This window comes from Cherax quadricarinatus, chromosome 95 (genome assembly GCF_038502225.1).
Source record: "Cherax quadricarinatus isolate ZL_2023a chromosome 95, ASM3850222v1, whole genome shotgun sequence".
In the NCBI taxonomy this organism is placed as follows: domain Eukaryota; kingdom Metazoa; phylum Arthropoda; class Malacostraca; order Decapoda; family Parastacidae; genus Cherax; species Cherax quadricarinatus.
Genome location: NC_091386.1, coordinates 7,557,811 through 7,579,679, shown reverse-complemented (window position 1 = coordinate 7,579,679; position 21,869 = coordinate 7,557,811). Strand labels below are relative to the sequence as shown.

Genomic DNA, 21,869 nt, shown 5'->3' with positions numbered 1-21,869 from the left:
ATAAATGAAGAAGGAACAGAAACACGAGACAGGAGAGAGAAAGACAACCCAGAGGAGAAAGGGAAAGAGGAAAGGGGAAGAGGAAGAAGAAAAAGAAAAAGAAAAAATGAGGATCCAGGTTAAGTCACGGGTGTTCTGAAGTTTGGAGCATTTTACAATGTAGTGGGAGAGGAAGGCATCTACAGAGACGAAGCCAGGGCTAAGGTTCATACAAGGAAAGTTGTGTATTAGAGAGGATTCAACTAGACGGCGACTGTTCGAGTTGGAAGTAGGGAAGACAGTTTTAGCAGAAGACCAGTCAATAGGATGGCTATGATCTCTGACGTGACAGAAAAGAGCATTGTTAATGTCGGCAAGCCTAACACTATTTTTGTGCTCCCTAAGTCTGTCAGAAAGAGATCGACCAGTTTCTCCGAAGTACTGAAGAGGACAGGAGGAGCAAGAAATAGAGTAGACACCAGGAACATCTGTAGAGGGAGGAGAGGTATGAACGAGATCAGTGCGAAGAGTGGTAGTCTGGCGGAAGGTAAGCTTGATGTCTAAGGGACGGAGAGAATTGTTGAGATTAGAAAGACCGGAAATGTAGGGAAGGCAGAGGATAGAAGAGTTCCCATGAGTAGAGAGTTTGGGAGAGAAGAAAATGCGTTTAGCACGTGAGAGGGCAGAGTCTCTGAAATGGGAAGGGTAGCCAAGACGGGAGAACGAATTATGAAGAGTGGAAATTTCTGCTGGAAGGAACTGAGGATCACAGATGCGGAGGGCACGGAGAAAGAGGGAGATAAGAACACTTTTCTTGACAGGGGAAGCATGATAGGAAAAGTAGTGAATGTACATGCCACTGTGCATAGGTTTACGGTAAACGGAAAAGGATAAACCTGTAACTGAGCGGTGGACATGGACATCAAGGAAAGGAAGCAAGGAATTAGATTCCCATTCAGCTTTAAACTTAATGGAAGGGGCAAGATTATTAAGAGCTTCAAGAAAAGGTTGGAAGAGACTGGAGTCATGAGGCCACAGAGCAAAGATGTCATCCACATAGCGGAGCCAGAGTGAAGGTTGCACATCGAGGGTAGGAAGAAGAACAGTCTCGAAGTATTCCATGTAAAGATTAGCAAGGACAGGAGAGAGAGGAGAGCCCATAGCGACACCGAAGGTTTGAGAATAATATTTCCCTTGGAAGGAAAAGGAGTTAGAGTCCACACAGAGGCGGATCACATCAAGAAAGACATCAGTGGGGATAGGGAGATGAAGAAAGCCTTCATGGGCCTTCTCTCTAAGGAAATCAAGGACATCATCAAGAGGGACATTGTGCGGCGTCTGGTTGTCTTTGTTGTGGACGTTTCGCCATCCAGTGGCTGGCTGGATGGCGAAACGTCTACGATGGGGATGCCCGGGTCTTGTGCATGTGTCTTAATTTCATCTTGTCGGTACTATATACAATTCTTGTACTACTACTACTACCTCCACCTCTTCCTGCCTATATATAGCCGTCCTGCTCCACCTCTGGTTAGTGTGACTTTGTCAATGATCCAAGTCGGACCGAAACGTCGTCGTAAGCTTCTCTCTTTTATGTGCGGGTTATTTGTGTATCGTTCCAGTCACGGTATTGTGCCTTTTTTTTTTATTTATACATTTGTAAACACTCTAGTCCACTGAACATTGTAGTAAGACAAGGAGTGGGGAGCTTAAAAAGACATTTGTAAACACTCTAGTCCACTGAACATTGTAGTAAGACAAGGAGTGGGGAGCTTAAAAAGACATTTGTAAACACTCTAGTCCTCTGAACATTGTAGTAAGACAAGGAGTGGGGAGCTTAAAAAGACATTTGTAAACACTCTAGTCCTCTGAACATTGTAGTAAGACAAGGACAATGGAGCTTAAAAAGACATTTGTAAACACTCTAGTCCACTGAACATTGTAGTAAGACAAGGACAATGGAGCTTAAAAAGACATTTGTAAACACTCTAGTCCTCTGAACATTGTAGTAAGACAAGGAGAATGGAGCTTAAAAAGACATTTGTAAACACTCTAGTCCACTGAACATTGTAGTAAGACAAGGACAATGGAGCTTAAAAAGACATTTGTAAACACTCTAGTCCACTGAATATTGTAGTAAGACAATGAGAATGGAGATTAAAAAGACATTTGTAAACACTCTAGTCCTCTGAACATTGTAGTAACACAAGGAGAATGGAGCTTAAAAAGACATTTGTAAACACTCTAGACCACTGAACATTGTAGTAAGACAAGGAGAGTGGAGCTTCACTGGCTGATAAGTGTTATCGTGGAGTGATAGAGAGTTCCATGTCGACAATTCTCTTATCATAACAATGATGAAGGTTGACTTATAAAGAAATTTGGTCATCAGTATATAAATCATTAATTAGAGTGAATCAGTGAAACATGGACGAGACACATGAATGTGACACATGGACGAGGCACATGAATGTGACACTTGAATGTGACACATGAATGTGACACATGGACGAGACACATGGATGAGACACGTGGATGAGACACATGGATGTGACACATGGACGAGACATGAATGTGACACATGGACGAGACACGTGGATGAGACGCATGGACGAGACACATGGATGAGATGCATGGACGAGACACATGGGTGAGACACATGGATGAGACATGGATGTGACACATGGATGAGACACATGAATGTGACACATGGATGAGACATGGATGTGACACATGGATGAGACACATTGATGAGACACATGAATGAGACACATGGACGAGACACATGAATGAGACACATGGACGAGACACATGGATGAGACACATGGATGAGACACATGGACGAGACACACGAATGAGACACATGGATGAGACATGGACGAAACACATGGACGAGACACATGAATAAGACACATGGATGAAACACATGAATGAGACACATGGATGAGACACATTGATGAAACACATGAATGAGACACATGGATGAGACACATGAATGAGGCACATGAATGAGACATGGATGAGACACATGAATGATACACATGGATGAGACACACGGACGAGACACATGGACGAGACACATGGACGAGACACATGAATGAGACACATGGATGAGACACATAGACGAGACACATGTGTAGACAGCCTGTACTGTCTGCACAGACAGCCCATGCAGACAGCATTAGTTCATATTTCGCACCATGCTGGTGCTGCCACCTAGAGGCCTTGCCACTTCAGTATGCCCAGACTTGCCTCACCCTCACTCACACAGCGGCCTAGCAGCAACACACAAGGCCTCCCAGCTCTCTCTCGTGGGATGGCCCTCCCGGGCCATAGGCACAACACAAGCCTGTGTACCCACCACGACATTATCAATAAACGAAGAAGCCTCCGAAGATGTATCATTCACACCCCGCTTGCAGCACTACCAAATAAACTCGTTATAATTGGTGGAAAGCAGTGGCTGCAGCAGTGTGTTTGCCCAAAGCGAGGAAGGAAGAGGTATGAAGTCATCTTCACTTCATCACCCTACACAAGAAGCATCCGTCTCTCAACGAGTTATCCTGATGTCGTGTCTGCACGTTTGAGCATCCAGACACAGATACAAGCAGGATCCAGCCGAAATTTGTCGAAATTCTCCGAGAATTGTAAGTGACCCCACGCTACAGCGTCCCACGCTACAATGCCCCACGCTGTTTCTCAAGTCACATGTTCAGCGTCACTTGTATGTTGCTGTTGTTGTTCAGCTCAGCACAGCTGTTTCAGCAAGCCAGAGGTGAGTCTTGTGGTGATTTCTGCGTCCAGTGTGTTTCCCTGTGTTTGTGGGTGGGAGGAGGAGAGATGGCCAGATGCTCGCCCTGCCATACACTCACGCACGCTCCTCACCACAACACTACCATACACCACTCACCACTGCCCACTCCCTCTGCTGTGTTTTCTGCTGTTTTTCGTGTGAATTCATTGCCAGAGCTGTGTATCCGAGTGCCCGAGGCCACTAGAAGCTACGTGGAGCAGCATGCCATGTAGATCACGATGCCACGTGGATCACGACAGGACGTGGGTGTGGGCGATGTCACGTGGATCTACAAACCACGTGAGTTACCGAGCCAGATGTCCCAGGCCTCATGCTGTGGTCTGCTGCCCGCATCACATCGACGTCACCCACGATGCTGGCCGACTTCATGACGTCACAATGTCTGCTGACATCACCTCACGATGTCTGCCTGACGTCACCTCGAGATGTCTGCTGACATCACAGTGCTGCTGACGTCACCTCGCGACATCACGCCTGACATCACATGATGTCACCATCGAGTGTTCAGTAATTATTTCAGTATTGACGAGAAGATCGAGAGAAGATATATGTCGTGTTAATTAATTCCTCTCAGTCAGTGTTCTCACATTTTAGTATATGTCTTAGTGTCAGTTTTATGCACAGAAAAGCAACATTTGCTAGTTTAAGCCATGTTGTACCGCGGTGTGTGTAAAGTTTCCGTGTGTCCAGTGAGGTCTGAGTCAGACCTGAGTAGCACCACTGTGTTCTCTTGTACAGAAAGCTTTTATGCTCGTCGCTCGTGATGTTCTGCAGAATCGTACCTGCTACGATTCCCATCGAGATTTGTTTCACTTCACCTCCAGACCTTCAGAGTGCAGTTATATGTAGAGAAACAAGTCTGGGGATGCTTAGACTAATCTCTGCTGTAACTCCAACGGCCGAATGATACTCGCCACGCCGCAGTTAGGCCTGTCGGCAGGCGCTGTGTCAGCCTCGTGTCACAAGCTTCAGTGAGAAGCCTGCACAAAGATAATGTCACTTTGACTGCTAGCTCTCTCACTGCAGTCTGGTGTATGATGTTAAGACTCTCAGATGTTTCGCCCAGTCGTCTCTGCCACGACTCGCTCCACAACTCACTCCACGCTCGCCGGCAGTGACAGCCCAGCGACAGTACCAGTCGAGAAGTGTCCTCCTGAGTCGCTTGCCAGAAGTCATGCCCAGTTGCCGAGTTTGTCGACGCCTCACTCGAGGGCACCAGCATGTCGTGCCCAAGGTTGAGTGAAAACCTGCAGCGATTCCTACGATGACTGCTTCACCGTTCCAGAGGAGACCGTAACCTGTTACGTCACAGCTCAGCCCCAGCGATGTCTCCCGTGTTGCAGAATCTGTCCAGACGCAGGAAGGCGTGCAGTGATGCCCTTCGACGCTCACTGCCTTTGACCACGATGTTTAGCACACCCCACATGTTTTTTCTTCCCTCCCTATAGGAAGTTTTTTTTCCATGTCCATATGTATATATATGTTTTTATTTTGTGTTCTGTGCCCTGTTCCTACGAAAGAGAGACCGAGTTTCTTTTACTACCAGTATTGTCGCGTCGGGACGACGGGCGGTAGGTGGCCGAGCGTATGTAGACAGCCTGTACTGTCTGCACAGACAGCCCATGCTGTCTGCCAGCTTAGTTCATATTTCGCGCCATGCTGGTGCTGCCACCTAGAGGCCTTGCCACTTCAGTATGCCCAGACTTGCCTCACCCTCACTCACACAGCGGCCTAGCAGCAACACACAAGGCCTCCCAGCTCTTTCTAGTGGGATGGCCCTCCCGGGCCATGGGCACAACACAAGCCTGTGTACCCACCACGACATTATCAATAAACGAAGAAGCCTCCGAAGACGTATCATTTACTACCCGCTTACAGAATACCAAACAATCTCGTTATACATGGACGAGACACATGAATGATACACATGGATGAGACACATGAATGAGACACATGAATGATACACATGGATGAGACACATGAATGAGACACATGGATGAGACACATGGATGAGACACATGAATGAGACACATGGATGAGAAACATGGATGAGACACATGAATGAGACACATGGATGAGACACATGGATGAGACACATGGATGAGACACATGACACATGAATGAGGCACATGAATGAGACATGGATGAGACACATGAATGATACACATGGATGAGACACACGGACGAGACACATGAGACACATGAATGAGACACATGGATGAAACACATGAATGAGACACATGGATGAGACACATGGGCGAGACACATGAATGAGACACATGGATGAGACACATGGACGAGACACATGAATGAGACACATGGATAAGACACATGCATGAAACACATGGATGAGACACATGAATGAGACACATGAATGAAACATGGATGAGACACATTAATGATACACATGGATGAGGCACACGGACGAGACACATGAGACATATGAATGAGACACATGGATGAGACACATGAATGAGACATATGGATGAGACACATGGACGAGACACATGAATGAGACACATGGATGAGACACATGGACGAGACACATGAATGAGACACATGGATAAGACACATGCATGAAACACATGGATGAGACACATGAATAAGACACATGAATGAAACATGGATGAGACACATTAATGATACACATGGATGAGACACACGGACGAGACACATGGATGAGACACATGAATGAGACACATGAGACACATGAATGAGACACATGAATGAGACACATGGATGAGACACATGAATGAAACACGCGGACGAGATGCATGGATGAGACACATGAATGAGACACATGAATGATACACATGGATGAGGCACATGAATGAGACACACGGACGAGATGCATGGATGAGACACATGAATGAGACACATGAATGAGACACATGAATGAGACACATGGACGAGACACATGGACGAGACACATGGATGAGACACATGAATGAGACACATGAATGAGACACATGGCTGAGACACATGAATGAGACACATGAATGAGACACATGAATGAGACACATGTATGAGACACATGTATGAGACACATGGACGAGACACATGAATGAGACACATGAATGAGACACATGAATGAGACACATGAATGAGACACATGTATGAGACACATGAATGAGACACATGGACGAGACACATGGATGAGACACATGGACGAGACACATGGATGAGACACATGAATGAGACATGAATGAGACACATGAATGAGACACATGGATGAGACACATGAATGAGACACGTGGACGAGACACATGAATGAGACACATGAATGAGACACATGAATGAGACACATGGATGAGACACATGAATGAGACACATGGATGAGACACATGAATGAGACATGGATGAGACACATGAATGAGACACATGAATGAGACACATGAATGAGACACATGAATGAGATACATGAATGAGACACATGGATGAGACACATGAATGAGACACATGAATGAGACACATGAATGAGACACATGGATGAGACACATGAATGAGACACATGGATGAGACACATGAATGAGACACATGAATGAGACACATGAATGAGACACATGAATGAGACACATGAATGAGACACATGAATGAGACACATAATGAGACACATGAATGAGACACATAATGAGACACATGAATGAGACACATGAATGAGACACATGAATCAGACACATGAATGAGACACATAATGATACATATGAATGAGACACATAATGAGACACATGGATGAGACACATGAATGAGACACATGAATTAGACACATGAATGAGACACATGGATGTGACACATGAATGAGACACATGAGACACATGAATGAGACACATGAATGAGACACATGAATGATACACATGGATGAGACAAATGAATGAGACACGCGGACGAGATGCATGGATGAGACACATGAATGATACACATGGATGAGACACATGAATGAGACACACGGACGAGATGCATGGATGAGACACATGAATGAGACACATGAATGAGACACATGAATGAGACACATGAATGAGACACATGAATGAGACACATGAATGAGACACATGGATGAGACACATGGACGAGACACATGGATGAGACACATGAATGAGACACATGAATGAGACACATGAATGAGACACATGGATGAGGCACATGAATGAGACACATGAATGACACACATGAATGAGACACATGGACGAGACACATGGACGAGACACATGAATGAGACACATGGATGAGACACATGAATGAGACACATGAATGAGACACATGAATGAGACACATGAATGAGACACATGAATGACACACATGAATGAGACACATGGACGAGACACATGGACGAGACACATGAATGAGACACATGGATGAGACACATGAATGAGACATGAATGAGACACATGAATGAGGCACAATAATGAGACACATGGATGAGACACATGGATGAGACACATGAATGAGACACATGAATGAGACACATGGATGAGACACATGAATGAGACACATGAATGAGACACCTGGATGAGACACATGAATGAGACACATGAATGAGACACATGGATGAGACACATGAATGAGACACATGAATGAGACACATAATGAGACACATGGATGAGACACATGAATGAGACATGAATGAGACACATAATGAGACACATGGACGAGACACATGAATGAGACACATGAATGAGACACATAAATGAGACACATGGATGAGACACATGAATGAGACACATGAATGAGACACATAATGAGGCACATGGACGAGACATGAATCAGACACATGAATGAGACACATGGATGAGACACATGAATGAGACACATGAATGAGACACATGAATGAGACACATGAATGAGACACATGAATGAGACACATGAATGAGACACATGACTGAGACACATGAATGAGACACATGGATGAGACACATGGATGAGACACATGAATGAGACATGGATGAGACACATGAATGAGACACATGAATGAGACACATGAATGAGACACATGAATGACACACATGGATGAGACACATGGATGAGACACATGAATGAGACACATGAATGAGACACATGAATGAGACACATAATGAGACATGGATGAGACACATGAGTGAGACACATGAATGAGACACATGAATGAGACACATGAATGAGACACATAATGAGACACATAATGAGACACATGGATGAGACACATGAATGAGACACATGAATGAGACACATGAATGAGACACATAATGAGACACATGAATGAGACACATAATGAGACACATGGATGAGACACATGAATGAGACACATGAATGAGACACATGAATGAGACACATTATGAGACACATGAAAGAGACACATGGATGAGACACATGGATGAGACACATGAATGAGACACATGGATGAGACACATAATGAGACACATGGATGAGACACATGAATGAGACACATGAATGAGACACATGAATGAGACACATAATGAGACACATGAAAGAGACACATGATGAGACACATGAATGAGACACATGGATGAGACACATGGATGAGACACATGAATGAGACACATGAATGAGACACATGAATGAGACACATGTATGAGACACATTAATGAGACACATGTATGAGACACATGAATGAGACACATGGATGAGACACATGAATGAGACACATGAATGAGACACATGGATGAGACACATGATGAGACACATGGATGAGACATGAATGAGACACATGGACGAGACACATGAATGAGACACATGGACGAGACACATGAATGAGACACATGGACGAGACACATGAATGAGACACATGGACGAGACACATGAATGAGACACATGGACGAGACACATGAATGAGACACATGGACGAGACACATGAATGAGACACATGGACGAGACACATGAATGAGACACATAATGAGACACATAATGAGACACATGGATGAGACACATGAATGAGACACATGAATGAGACACATGATGAGACACATTAAGCATACCTTGATAAAAACATTATAGTCCAGACAAAAGGTTAAAGCAACATCTTATCTGGTACCCCGAGTATTATTTATCTATCTATCTATCTATTTATCTATCTATCTCTCTGTCTATCTGTCGATTTGGAATGTCGATATCTGGTTTAGAGAAAAGACAGGATCATGAATTAGACACTTGTGCAACACGTTGGTATGTTATGTTATGTATTGGACCGAGGTAGCCAGCCAGCGGCTTCCTCAGTCCCAGAGAAAAATGGTTGAAAAGTCAACAAAAAGTTTGAGGTTATCAGTCCCTCTGCGCAAGTGTTATACAAGTATCAAATTTCTCTCTCTCTCTCTCTCTCTCTCTCTCTCTCTCTCTCTCTCTCTCTCTCTCTCTCTCTCTCTCTTTCTCTCTTTCGGTGGAACATTCGGTGGGATGTTTCACTGAAGGAATCAGCTGGGACCTCTTACTCTGCAACATTGGAAGCCCTTGATGATGTGTTGATTGCAACACGTCAGTTTACTTGCGGCCAGCAGTAACAGCCTGGTTGATCAGACCCTGATCCACCGCGAGGCCTGGTCTCAGACCGAGCCGCGGGGGCGATGACCCCCGAAACCCTCTCCCTCAAGGTAACTCCATCTGTGGTTGTTTTGAATTATATATATGTATGTGTATATATATATATATATATATATATATATATATATATATATATATATATATATATATATATATATATATATATAGGTCGTATATATATGTCGTGCCGAATAGGCAGAACTTGCGATCTTGGCTTAAATAGCAACGCTCATCTTGCCATATAGGACAAGTGAAAATTTGTGTATGCAATAATTTCGCCAAAATCATTCTGAACCTAACGAAAAAAATATATTTCACTGTGTTTGTTTAGTATTAAATTACTATAAACAAATCTAAAATATATTTAGTTGGGTTAGGCTAAAATAAATTGTTCTTGTTATAATAAGGTCAGGTAAGTTTTCTAAGATTCTTTTGGAGCAAGATTATAATTTTTTTACAATAACATTAATGAAAAAATATATCTTTAAAAGCATAAGAGAAAATTTTAGAAAGGACTTAATTTTAAATGAGTTCTTGCTAATTGACCAGTTTTACATATTCGGCACGACATATGTCTGCCACTTTTCTTAAGAGTCTCTTGTGAGGTACTCTATCGAAGGCTTTACTAAAATCCAAATAAACAATATCATATTCCTTATCACTGTCAACTGCCTCAAATGTTCTAATGAAGAACGTCAGTAAGTTTGTCAGGCAGGAACGACCTCTCGTGAATCCATGCTGAGATTCATTTATCAAGTTATGCTCTTGGTAGGTAAGACACATAGGCAACAGTTAGAAACATAAACACATATGCAGTTTAATGTGATCCTTTATTGACAACGTTTCGCCCACACAGTGGGCTTTTTCAAGTCATACACAGATCTACCTGGGGTGGAAGGTACTAACTGAAGATCAAGCGACAGTGTTGAGACTTAAATACTGTGGGAAGGAGAGGTGCAGAGTAGTAGTAGTGAGAATGTAGCCACTGAGAGGTCATGTCCCTCTCAGAACAAACAATTCTCACTTGAAGAAGTTGTCCAAGGTGCTTTCTCTCTCAGACACTGCAACACAATGGCATCTTGATACAGAAGAGAAAACACATTGGACAACTTTTTCAAGTGAGAATTGTTTGTTCTGAGAGGGACATGACCTCTCAATGGCTACATTCTCACTACTACTACTCTGCACCTCTCCTTCCGACAGTATTTAAGTCTCAACACTGTCGCTTGATCTTCAGTTAGTTCCAGACTTTGGAACAGAACTTCTCCAGGCTGAGGGACTGACAGTCTCAAATCTACGACTTCAAGGGTGATGGACTGATTACATCGTCTTCACATCTCTACTGCTCTCGCCTACTTTCTGTACTCGACTGAAGAAGCCTACTGTGTAGGCGAAACGTTTCGGAATAAAGTTGCCTAATGTTGCCTATGTGTCTTATCTACCAACATAAGGAATAAGGAACACTGAAACAGGTCTACTGGTCTATGCGAGGCAGCTCCAATTCTCCCCATCGGCTTAAGCCAATACCTTGAACTAGTGAGGTCAGACACGTGAGGTCAGGCATAGTCAAGACTTAGTAGCTAGTCAGGTCCATTTCACACCCACCCACACCCACTCATAAGAACATAAGAACACAAGAAAGAAGGAACACTGCAGCAGGCCCACTGACCCACGCGAAGCAGGTTCATGTGTCCCCCCGGATTAGCCCAATGAACCACCTAGTCAGGTCACTTCCACTTAAGGAAGGAGCACGGCATCAGACCCAGCAGCACAAGCTAGTCAGGCCCAACAATACCCACCCACCACTACACAAGGTTTTAGCCTCTACAACTGTACTGGGGAGTTTGTTCCACTCATCCACAACTCTATTACCAAACCAGTGCTTTCCTATATCCTTCCTGAATCTGAATTTTTTCCAACTTGAAACCAATGCTACGAGTCCTGTCTTGGCTGGAAATTTTCAGCACGCTATTTACATCCCCTTTATTTATTCCTGTTTTCCATTTATACACCTCTATCATATCCCCCCTAATTCTACGTCTTTCTAGAGAGTGCAGTTTCAGGGCCTCAGTCTGTCCTCATAGGGAAGATTTCTGATACATGGGATCATCTTTGTCATCCTCCTCTGTACGTTTTCCAGAGCATTTATATCCATTCTGTAATACGGTGACCAGAACTGAGCAGCATAGTCTAAATGAGGCCTAACCAAGGATATATAGAGCTGAAGAACAACCTGAGGACTTCTATTATTTATACTTCTAGATTTGAAGCCAAGAATTCTGTTAGCTTTATTGCGAACACTAATGCACTGTTGTCTTGGTTTTAGATTACTGCTAACCAGAACTCCTAAATCCTTTTTGCAATCAGTAATATTAAGATCTACATTATTTAGTTTATATGTGGCATGGGTATTTTCCTATCCAACATTTAGAACTTTGCATTTTGTCAATATTAAACTGCATCTGCCACTTCTCCGACCATTGCATCAGTCTATTCAAATCATCCTGGAGTGCTCTAGTGTCCTCATTAGAATGAATTGGACGGCCTATTTTGGTGTCATCAGCAAATTTGCTTATGTCGCTATTTATTCCCTCATCTATGTCGTTTATGTAAATTGTGAACAACAACGGGCCCAACACTGACCCCTGAGGAACACCGCTTGTGACGTGCCCCCATTCTGATTTCTCCCCATTTATGCAAACTCTTTGTAAAACTGTGTTGAGATTCATTAATCAATCTGTGCCTGTCAGGATGGCTACGAATTGCTTCGGCAATTATTGATTCCATAAATTTTCCCACAATGGAGGTAAGGCTTATTGGTCTATAGTTCGAAGCCAAGGACCTGTCACCTGCCTTGTAAATAGGTATTACATTTGCCATTTTCCACTTATCAGGCACTATGCCAGTTTGTAGTGATATATTGAAAAGATTAGCTAAAGGTTTGCTAAGCTCCTCTTTACATTCCTTTAACACCCTTGCATACAGTTCATCAGGACCTGGGGATTTGTTAGGTTTTAATTTCTCTATTTGTCTGAGGACCATGTCACTAGTTACCGCAATTGTGCATAGTTTATTATCATCCTGTTCTATATAATCCATTATTTCAGTAATTTCGCTAGTATTTTCCTGGGTAAAAACTGAGAGGAAGTAGGTATTGAGAATTTCACACATATTCTTATCACTGTCAGTGATCTGACCAGAGTTACTCTTAGGTGGGCCTATCTTGTCCCTAATGTTACTTCTGTATACCTGAAAGAACCCTTTTGGGTTAGTCTTTGAATCCCTTGGGACCTTATCCTCATAATCCCTTTTTTCTTTTCTTATTCCTTTCTTTATTTCTCTCTTTAATTGAATATACTGATTTCTTAACTGGCTGTCCCCTTTTTTGATATGCCTGTATATGCCTCTCTTTTGACCAATGAGATGTTTTTATCTATTGTTCATCCATTTGGGATCATTTTTCGTTAGATCTAATTTCCCTACTCGGAACAAAGTTGTCTGGGCAGCTGGAACTATGCTCTGTAAAACGTTATACTCACAGCCAAGATCACCTACCTGACCCATAGTCAGGACATCCCAATTTAGCCCACCCAGGTAATTTTTCAGTCCCAAGAAGTCGGCCAAGCGGAAGTCTGGGACAGAGATTTGATTTTAGTTATCTGGGTAATTCCATGATATATTGAAACTAAGTGATTTATGATCACTTTCCCCAAGCTCATCATTAACCTCAAGATTATTAATTAGTGATTCTTTGTTGGCAAGAACCAAGTCAACCAGATTGTTTCCTCAAGTTGGTTCTGTCACAACCTGTTCTATAAAGCAATCCTGAACCGCATCAAGAAAGTCACTAAACTCAAGATTTCCTGTTATATTGTTCCAATCAATTTGTCTAAAGTTAAAATCTCCCATCAACACAACATTTTCATATCTAGATGCCTTATGAATTTCGTCCCATAACAGCTTACTGCCCTTCCTATCAAGGTTTGGAGGCCTATAAATCACACCCAAAATTAATTTGTCACGATCCTCGAGAAACTGTAGTCAAACAGATTCTGTGTTCGATGTTTCTAATCTTATATCATGTCTAAAACAACAATTTAAATTATCTCTGACGTACATCGCCACTCCACCACCCTTCCTGTTGGCCCTATCAGTGTGGAATAGTTTATAACCCTGTGTTGCACTCAGAAGACATTTTTCTATCTTTCAGATTGAACCAGGTCTCTGTTATACCAATAATATCTATAACATATACTATTAGTAGCCATTGTGTCTCATTCTTCAGTGTGTTGGTCTTCTAAGCCATTTATATCACATGTGTGTGTCTTATTTATTCAGATACAAAGAATCCAGTGAGCTGGTGCTACGTGAAACAGAACACGGCTGTTGGTGCTACGTGAGACAGAACACGGCTGTTGGTGGACCTCTATGGTATTGCATTCCATTGATATACAACTAGTCAGTCACAGCAGTGTCAGGGAATCGTGATATAATGTTGGCAAAATTACCGACAATATGTAAAGTAACACATGTGCGGCTATTTAATTGTGTTAGAAACAGCGATTAATGATGATTCAAGGCATTTATGTCTGCGTAAACTGGGTTGTTTAATCACAATGCAGCGTCGTTGAATTTCATCAGGTAGTTGTTGGAATTCCGGTGATATACGCTGGCGTTGTTCAAGTTATCGTTTCTGCATGCATTAATGTGTTCAGTGAGACGTGTTTCGAGACTTCACAATATTCCTCTGAGACGCCTTTAGTCGACCTCAACCGCATCAGAGACCGCTCCACCCAGAACAGGAAACTAAGAAGTTTGGGCGTAACTTCCCTCTTCACTAAAGTACCCATCACACAAGCCATTGACGTTCTCCGACGTAAAGTCAACCAGGTGCTTAATCTTTCACTGCCTCCCGAAGATTTTGTTGACCTGATTGAACTCTGCATTAATTTCTACTGCTTTTCTATCAACAGGAATCTCTTCTGGAAAACTTATGGTATGGGAATGGAGTCTGCCATCAGCGTCGTCTTAATTAACTTACACATGGAAGATCTAGAAGTTGAACGCTTCGCCAACATCATCCTCACCAGCGCTTTATGGTTACGTTATCTACATGGAGGTGTTCCGGGAGACAACACCCCTGCGGCCCTGACCATGACCGTGCCTCCTGGTGGATCAAGGCCTCATCAACCAGGTTGTTACTGCTGGCCCGGTTGATCGGGCACTGACTTAAGGTATATGTCTAGCTTCCTCTTGAAGCCAGCCAGGGGTCTATTGGTAATTTCCTTTATGCCTGGTGGAATACTGTTAAACAGTTTTATGGACGACGTCCTCATAATAACTCCCAAACGTTTTAATGTAAAGATTCTTCAGGAAAAACTCAACGCAGCTGAACTTGTTATCCAGTTGACACTTGAAGAAGAGACCAATGTTTCCCAGTCGTTCTCATTCACAAAATAGATAACACTCAAAGGTTTCAAGTTTATACGAAGCCTACGACCAAAAACAATTCCACATACGTCTATTCCAGTCAAGATACTAAGACTAAAAGAGGTGCCTCGTGGCCTGGAGAGCTTTTCTCGCTTCACACAGTGAGGTCTATGTTCGATTCGGCGAAGGGGTGAAAACATTGGACGTGTTTCTGTACTCCGGTTGTCTATGTTCACCCATCAGTAAAATGGGTACCCGGGTGTTGGCGGACTGGTGTGGGTCACATCCTGGGTGTTGGCGGACTGGTGTGGGTCACATCCTGGGTGTTGGCGGACTGGTGTGGGTCACATCCTGGGTGTTGGCGGACTGGTGTGGGTCACATCATGGGTGTTAGTGGACTGGTGTGGGTCACATCCTGGGTGTTAGTGGACTGGTGTGGGTCACATCCTGGGTGTTAGTGGACTGGTGTGGGTCACATCCTGGGTGTTAGTGGACTGGTGTGGGTCACATCCTGGGTGTTAGTGGACTGGTGTGGGTCACATCATGGGACAAAACTGACCTAATTTGCGGGAAATGCTGTACATAACAAGCGGCTTTCTATATAGTAGTATGTCACTGATGTCAGCTATGGTCTGTATACATTGTACATGTACTGGTAGTAAATAATGATATTATTATTATTATTATTATTATTATTATTATTATTATTATTATTATTATTATTATATTAACATCATCGGATTTTTCCTAATAGCATAATACCAAATCTACAATCCAGAGTTTTTTGACAAGGATTGTACATACATACACCGAACCTTCACCCAGCTACATTTCCCTTCCTTTCTCATCAAAGACTGCAACAAAAGAGCCCTTCAGATCATCAGCTCTCTACGCACTAACACCTTCCAGCCAGGTCGCATTGAACATCTCCAAAGTGCTCGCGCTAGCTAACACTACAGTCATCATCACATCCAGTACCTCCATAAAGGTCTAACTAGGTCAAAATTGAGAAATATTAAACCAGTCAATATAAGAGCTTATACTATTCCCTGTGGAGACTGTGATAGAATATACATAGGCGAAACATGTCTCATTGAACACATTAATGCATGTAGGAATGCTAACTTGAACAACGCCTACGTACAACACCAGAATTTCATCAATCACAAGATAAAATTCAACGACGCTCGACTAGTGACTTAAAGAATCCAATTTCTGGAGATATAGATGCCTTGAATCATCATTAATCATTATTTCTAACACAAGTGATATTAGTTGCACTTGTATGCTTTTACCTAACAGAATAGTTTTATTAAAGAATGTACTGTATTGCCAGTCTTAATGTGTATACTAAGAGAGAGAGAGAGAGAGAGAGGGAGAGATAACATTACTATCAGTAGAACCCACTGTCTTATCTCCTTATCTCTCATTCCTGCCCCGATTCTTGCATCCTGGCTACACACTACTAGGCTCAGCACCTGGCTCTGTATTCTATGTGTTAAATGTATTTGGGATCATACACTAGCAATACTGTATTTCTCAGAGAACTCTCAGATTATATATATATATATATATATATATATATATATATATATATATATATATATATATATATATATATATATATATATATATATATATTATTTTATTTCATTTTACTATCACACTGGCAGATTCCCACCAAGGCAGGGTGGCACGAAAAAGAAAAACTTTCACCATCATTCACTCCATCACTGTCTTGCCAGAAGGGTGCTTTACACTACAGTTTTTAAACTGCAACATTAACACCCCTCCTTCAGAGTGCAGGCACTGTACTTCCCATCTCCAGGACTCAAGTCCGGCCTGCCGGTTTCCCTGAACCCCTTCATAAATGTTACTTTGCTCACACTCCAACAGCAAGTCAAGTATTAAAAACCATTCGTCTCCATTCACTCCTATCAAACACGCTCACACATGCCTGCTGGAAGTCCAAGCCCCTCGCTCACAAAACCTCCTTTACCCCCTCCCTCCAACCTTTCCTAGGCCGACCCCTACCCCGCCTTCCTTCCACTACAGACTGATACACTCTTGAAGTCATTCTCTTTCGCTCCATTCTCTCTACATGTCCGAACCACCTCAACAACCCTTCCTCAGCCTTCTGGACAACAGTTTTGGTAATCCCGCACCTCCTCCTAACTTCCAAACTACGAATTCTCTGCATTATATTCACACCACACATTGCCCTCAGACATGACATCTCCACTGCCTCCAGCCTTCTCCTCGCTGCAACATTCATCACCCATGCTTCACACCCATATAAGAGCGTTGGTAAAACTATACTCTCATACATTCCCCTCTTTGCCTCCAAGGACAAAGTTCTTTGTCTCCACAGACTCCTAAGTGCACCACTCACCCTTTTCCCCTCATCAATTCTATGATTCACCTCATCCTTCATAGACCCATCCGCTGACACGTCCACTCCCAAATATCTGAATACATTCACCTCCTCCATACTCTCTCCCTCCAATCTGATATCCAATCTTTCATCACCTAATCTTTTTGTTATCCTCATAACCTTACTCTTTCCTGTATTCACTTTTAATTTTCTTCTTTTGCACACCCTACCAAATTCATCCACCAATCTCTGCAACTTCTCTTCAGAATCTCCCAAGAGCACAGTGTCATCAGCAAAGAGCAACTGTGACAACTCCCACTTTATGTGGGATTCTTTATCTTTTAACTCCACGCCTCTTGCCAAGACCCTCGCATTTACTTCTCTTACAACCCCATCTATAAATATATTAAACAACCACGGTGACATCACACATCCTTGTCTAAGGCCTACTTTTACTGGGAAATAATTTCCCTCTTTCCTACATACTCTAACTTGAGCCTCACTATCCTCGTAAAAACTCTTCACTGCTTTCAGTAACCTACCTCCTACACCATACACCTGCAACATCTGCCACATTGCCCCCCTATCCACCCTGTCATACGCCTTTTCCAAATCCATAAATGCCACAAAGACCTCTTGAGCCTTATCTAAATACTGTTCACTTATATGTTTCACTGTAAACACCTGGTCCACACACCCCCTACCTTTCCTAAAGCCTCCTTGTTCATTTGCTATCCTATTCTCCGTCTTACTCTTAATTCTTTGAATAATAACTCCACCATACACTTTACCAGGTATACTCAACAGACTTATCCCCCTATAATTTTTGCACTCTCTTTTGTCCCCTTTTCCTTTAAACAATGGAATTATGCATGCTCTCTGCCAGTCCCTAGGTACCTCACCCTCTTCCATACATTTATTAAATAATTGCACCAACCACTCCAAAACTATATCCCCACCTGCTTTTAACATTTCTATCTTTATCCCATCAATCCCGGCTGCCTTATCCCCTTTCATTTTACCTACTGCCTCACGAACTTCCCCCACACTCACAACTGGCTCTTCCTCACTCCTACAAGATGTTATTCCTCCGTGCCTTATACACGAAATCACAGCTTCCCTATCTTCATCAACATTTAACAATTCCTCAAAATATTCCCTCCATCTTCCCAATACCTCTAACTCTCCATTTAATAACTCTCCTCTCCTATTTTTAACTGACAAATCCATTTGTTCTCTAGGTTTCCTTAACTTGTTAATCTCACTCCAAAACTTTTTCTTATTTTCAACAAAATTTGTTGATAACATCTCACCCACTCTCTCATTTGCTCTCTTTTTACATTGCTTCACCACTCTCTTAACCTCTCTCTTTTTCTCCGTATACTCTTCCCTCCTTGCATCACTTGTACTTTGTAAAAACTTCTCATATGCTAACTTTTTCTCCCTTACTCTTTACATCATCATTCCACCAATTGCTCCTCTTCCCTCCCGCACCCACTTTCCTGTAACCACAAACTTCTGCTGAACACTCTAACACTACATTTTTAAACCTACCCCATACCTCTTCGACCCCATTGCCTATGCTCTCATTAGCCCATCTATCCTCCAATAGCTGTTTACATCTTTCCCTAACTGTCTCCTCTTTTAGTTTATAAACCTTCAACTCTCTCTTCCCTGATGCTTCTATTCTCCTTGTATCCCATCTACCTTTTACTCTCAGTGTAGGTACAACTAGAAAGTGATCTGATATATCTGTGACCCCTCTATAAACATGTACATCCTGAAGTCTACTCAACATATATATATATATATATATATATATATATATATATATATATATATATATATATATATATATATATATATATATATATATAATTTTATACACTGGCCAGGGAGGTATAACATTTTTTAGGAGTGAAGAGCAGGATGTGAGTGTAGGGGAGGTGCGTGAAGCATTACGAAGAATGAAAGGGGGTAAAGCAGCTAGAACTGACGGGATCATGACAGAAATGCTAAAGTAGGAGGGGATATAGTGTTGGAGTGGTTGGTATTTTTGTTTAATAAATGTATGAAAGAGGGGATGGTACTTAGGGAGTGGCAGAGAGCACGTATAATTACTCTATACAAAAGGAAGAGGGGCAAAAGAGATGGTAAAAATTATAGGGGAATAAATTTACTGAGTATACCAGGAAAAGCGAATGGTAGGGTCACTATTGAAAGAATTAGAGGTAAGACAGAGAGTAGGATTGCAGATGAGCAAGGAGGCTTTAGAGTGGGTAGGGGATGTGTAGATCAAGTGTTTACATTGAAGCATATATGTGAGTAGTATTTAAATAAAGGTAGGGAAGTTTTTATTGCATTTATGGATTTAGAAAAGGCATATGATAGAGTGGATAGGGAAGCAATGTGGCAGATGTTGCAAGTATATGAAATAGGTGGCAAGTTACTAAATGCTGTAAAGAGTTTTTATGAGGATAGTGAGGCTCAGGTTAGGGTGTGTAGGAGAGAGGGAGATTATTTTCCCAGTAAAAGAAGGTCTTCTCCATTTTCGTCTGTTCTTCGAGTTATCTTGTGTTATTCCCATCTTCTCATACCCCCCAGATATAGTTTTGAAAGAACGTTTTTGTTCACTTAACTAAGAGTAAATTGTTAAATCCGAATATATCAATAACGTTGGTACTCGCTCAGCCAAGTGTCTGGAAACACTGTCTGGAAACACTGTCTGGAAACACTGTCTGGAAACAGTCTGGAATCACTAAAGCAAGAGTGTTACAGACTATGGAGAGGAAGAGTGCTCCAGATTATGGTGAGGAAGATTGTTCCAGAGTATGGTGAGGAAGATTGTTCCAGACTATTGAAAGAAAGATTGTTCCAAATTATGGAGAGGAAGATTGTTCCAGACTATGGTGAGGAAGATTGTTCCAGGCCAGATGACAGCCAGCATGCAAACACACAGATGACAGCCAGCACACAGATGACAGCCAGTATGTAAACACACAGATGACAGCTAGCATGCAAACACACAGATGACAGCTAGCATGCAAACACACAGATGACAGCTAGCATGCAAACACACAGATGACAGCTAGCATGCAAACACACAGATGACAGCTAGCATGCAAACACACAGATGACAGCCAGCATGCAAACACACAAATGACAACCAGCATGTAAACACACAGATGACAGCCAGAGACTTCAGACCACGTACTGTCAGCTTCTTCACGGCGAGAACGAGCGGGTTGTTTGGGTCGGGGCATAATTCTGGCCTTCTCGAAGTGCGCGAAGTCCTGGCTGGAGTTGGGTCCGCCGTTCCCGACCTGGGTCTTCTGCTTCTGCTCCTCCTGCTTCTGGATCCTCTGCTCAAGCTCCTGGTGAATCTGTTGCTTGAGTTGGTCGTCGATCTGCGGCTGCCCCGGCTGTGTCCTCTTCTGTGACTTCTGTGACTTCTGTGACTTCTGCTTCAACTCGTCCGCTGAGCTCTCACTCCCACTTTCAACCTGTCAAAGATAACTAAAATGCAATAGAGGTAACTGAGAGGTAATAAAGACATAACTAAGACGTAATATAGAGGTAACTAAGAGTAATAGAGAGGCAACTAAGATGTGATAGAGGTAACTAAGACGTAATAGAGGTAACTAAGAGGTAATAATGACATAACTAAGAGGTAAAGAGGTAACTAAGAGGTAATACAGAGGTAACTTAGGTTTAATAAAGAGGTAATATAGAGGTAACTAAGAGATA

The 21,869-nt window shown here is 42.5% G+C and overlaps 1 protein-coding gene across 2 annotated transcripts in view; it reads right to left on the bottom strand.

Annotated features, from left to right (window-relative positions):
* Positions 1 to 21,625, bottom strand: part of LOC138855453 (transmembrane protein 272-like) — a gene marked incomplete at its 5' end in the record, with an annotated part of 77,756 nt that extends 56,131 nt beyond the window's left edge. For both annotated transcript variants that reach the window (XM_070104923.1, XM_070104924.1), the window contains 1 exon segment: positions 21,337 to 21,625. In XM_070104923.1, coding sequence (XP_069961024.1) covers positions 21,337 to 21,625 — 289 coding nt within the window.
* Between the last annotated feature and the right edge of the window lie 244 nt (positions 21,626 to 21,869).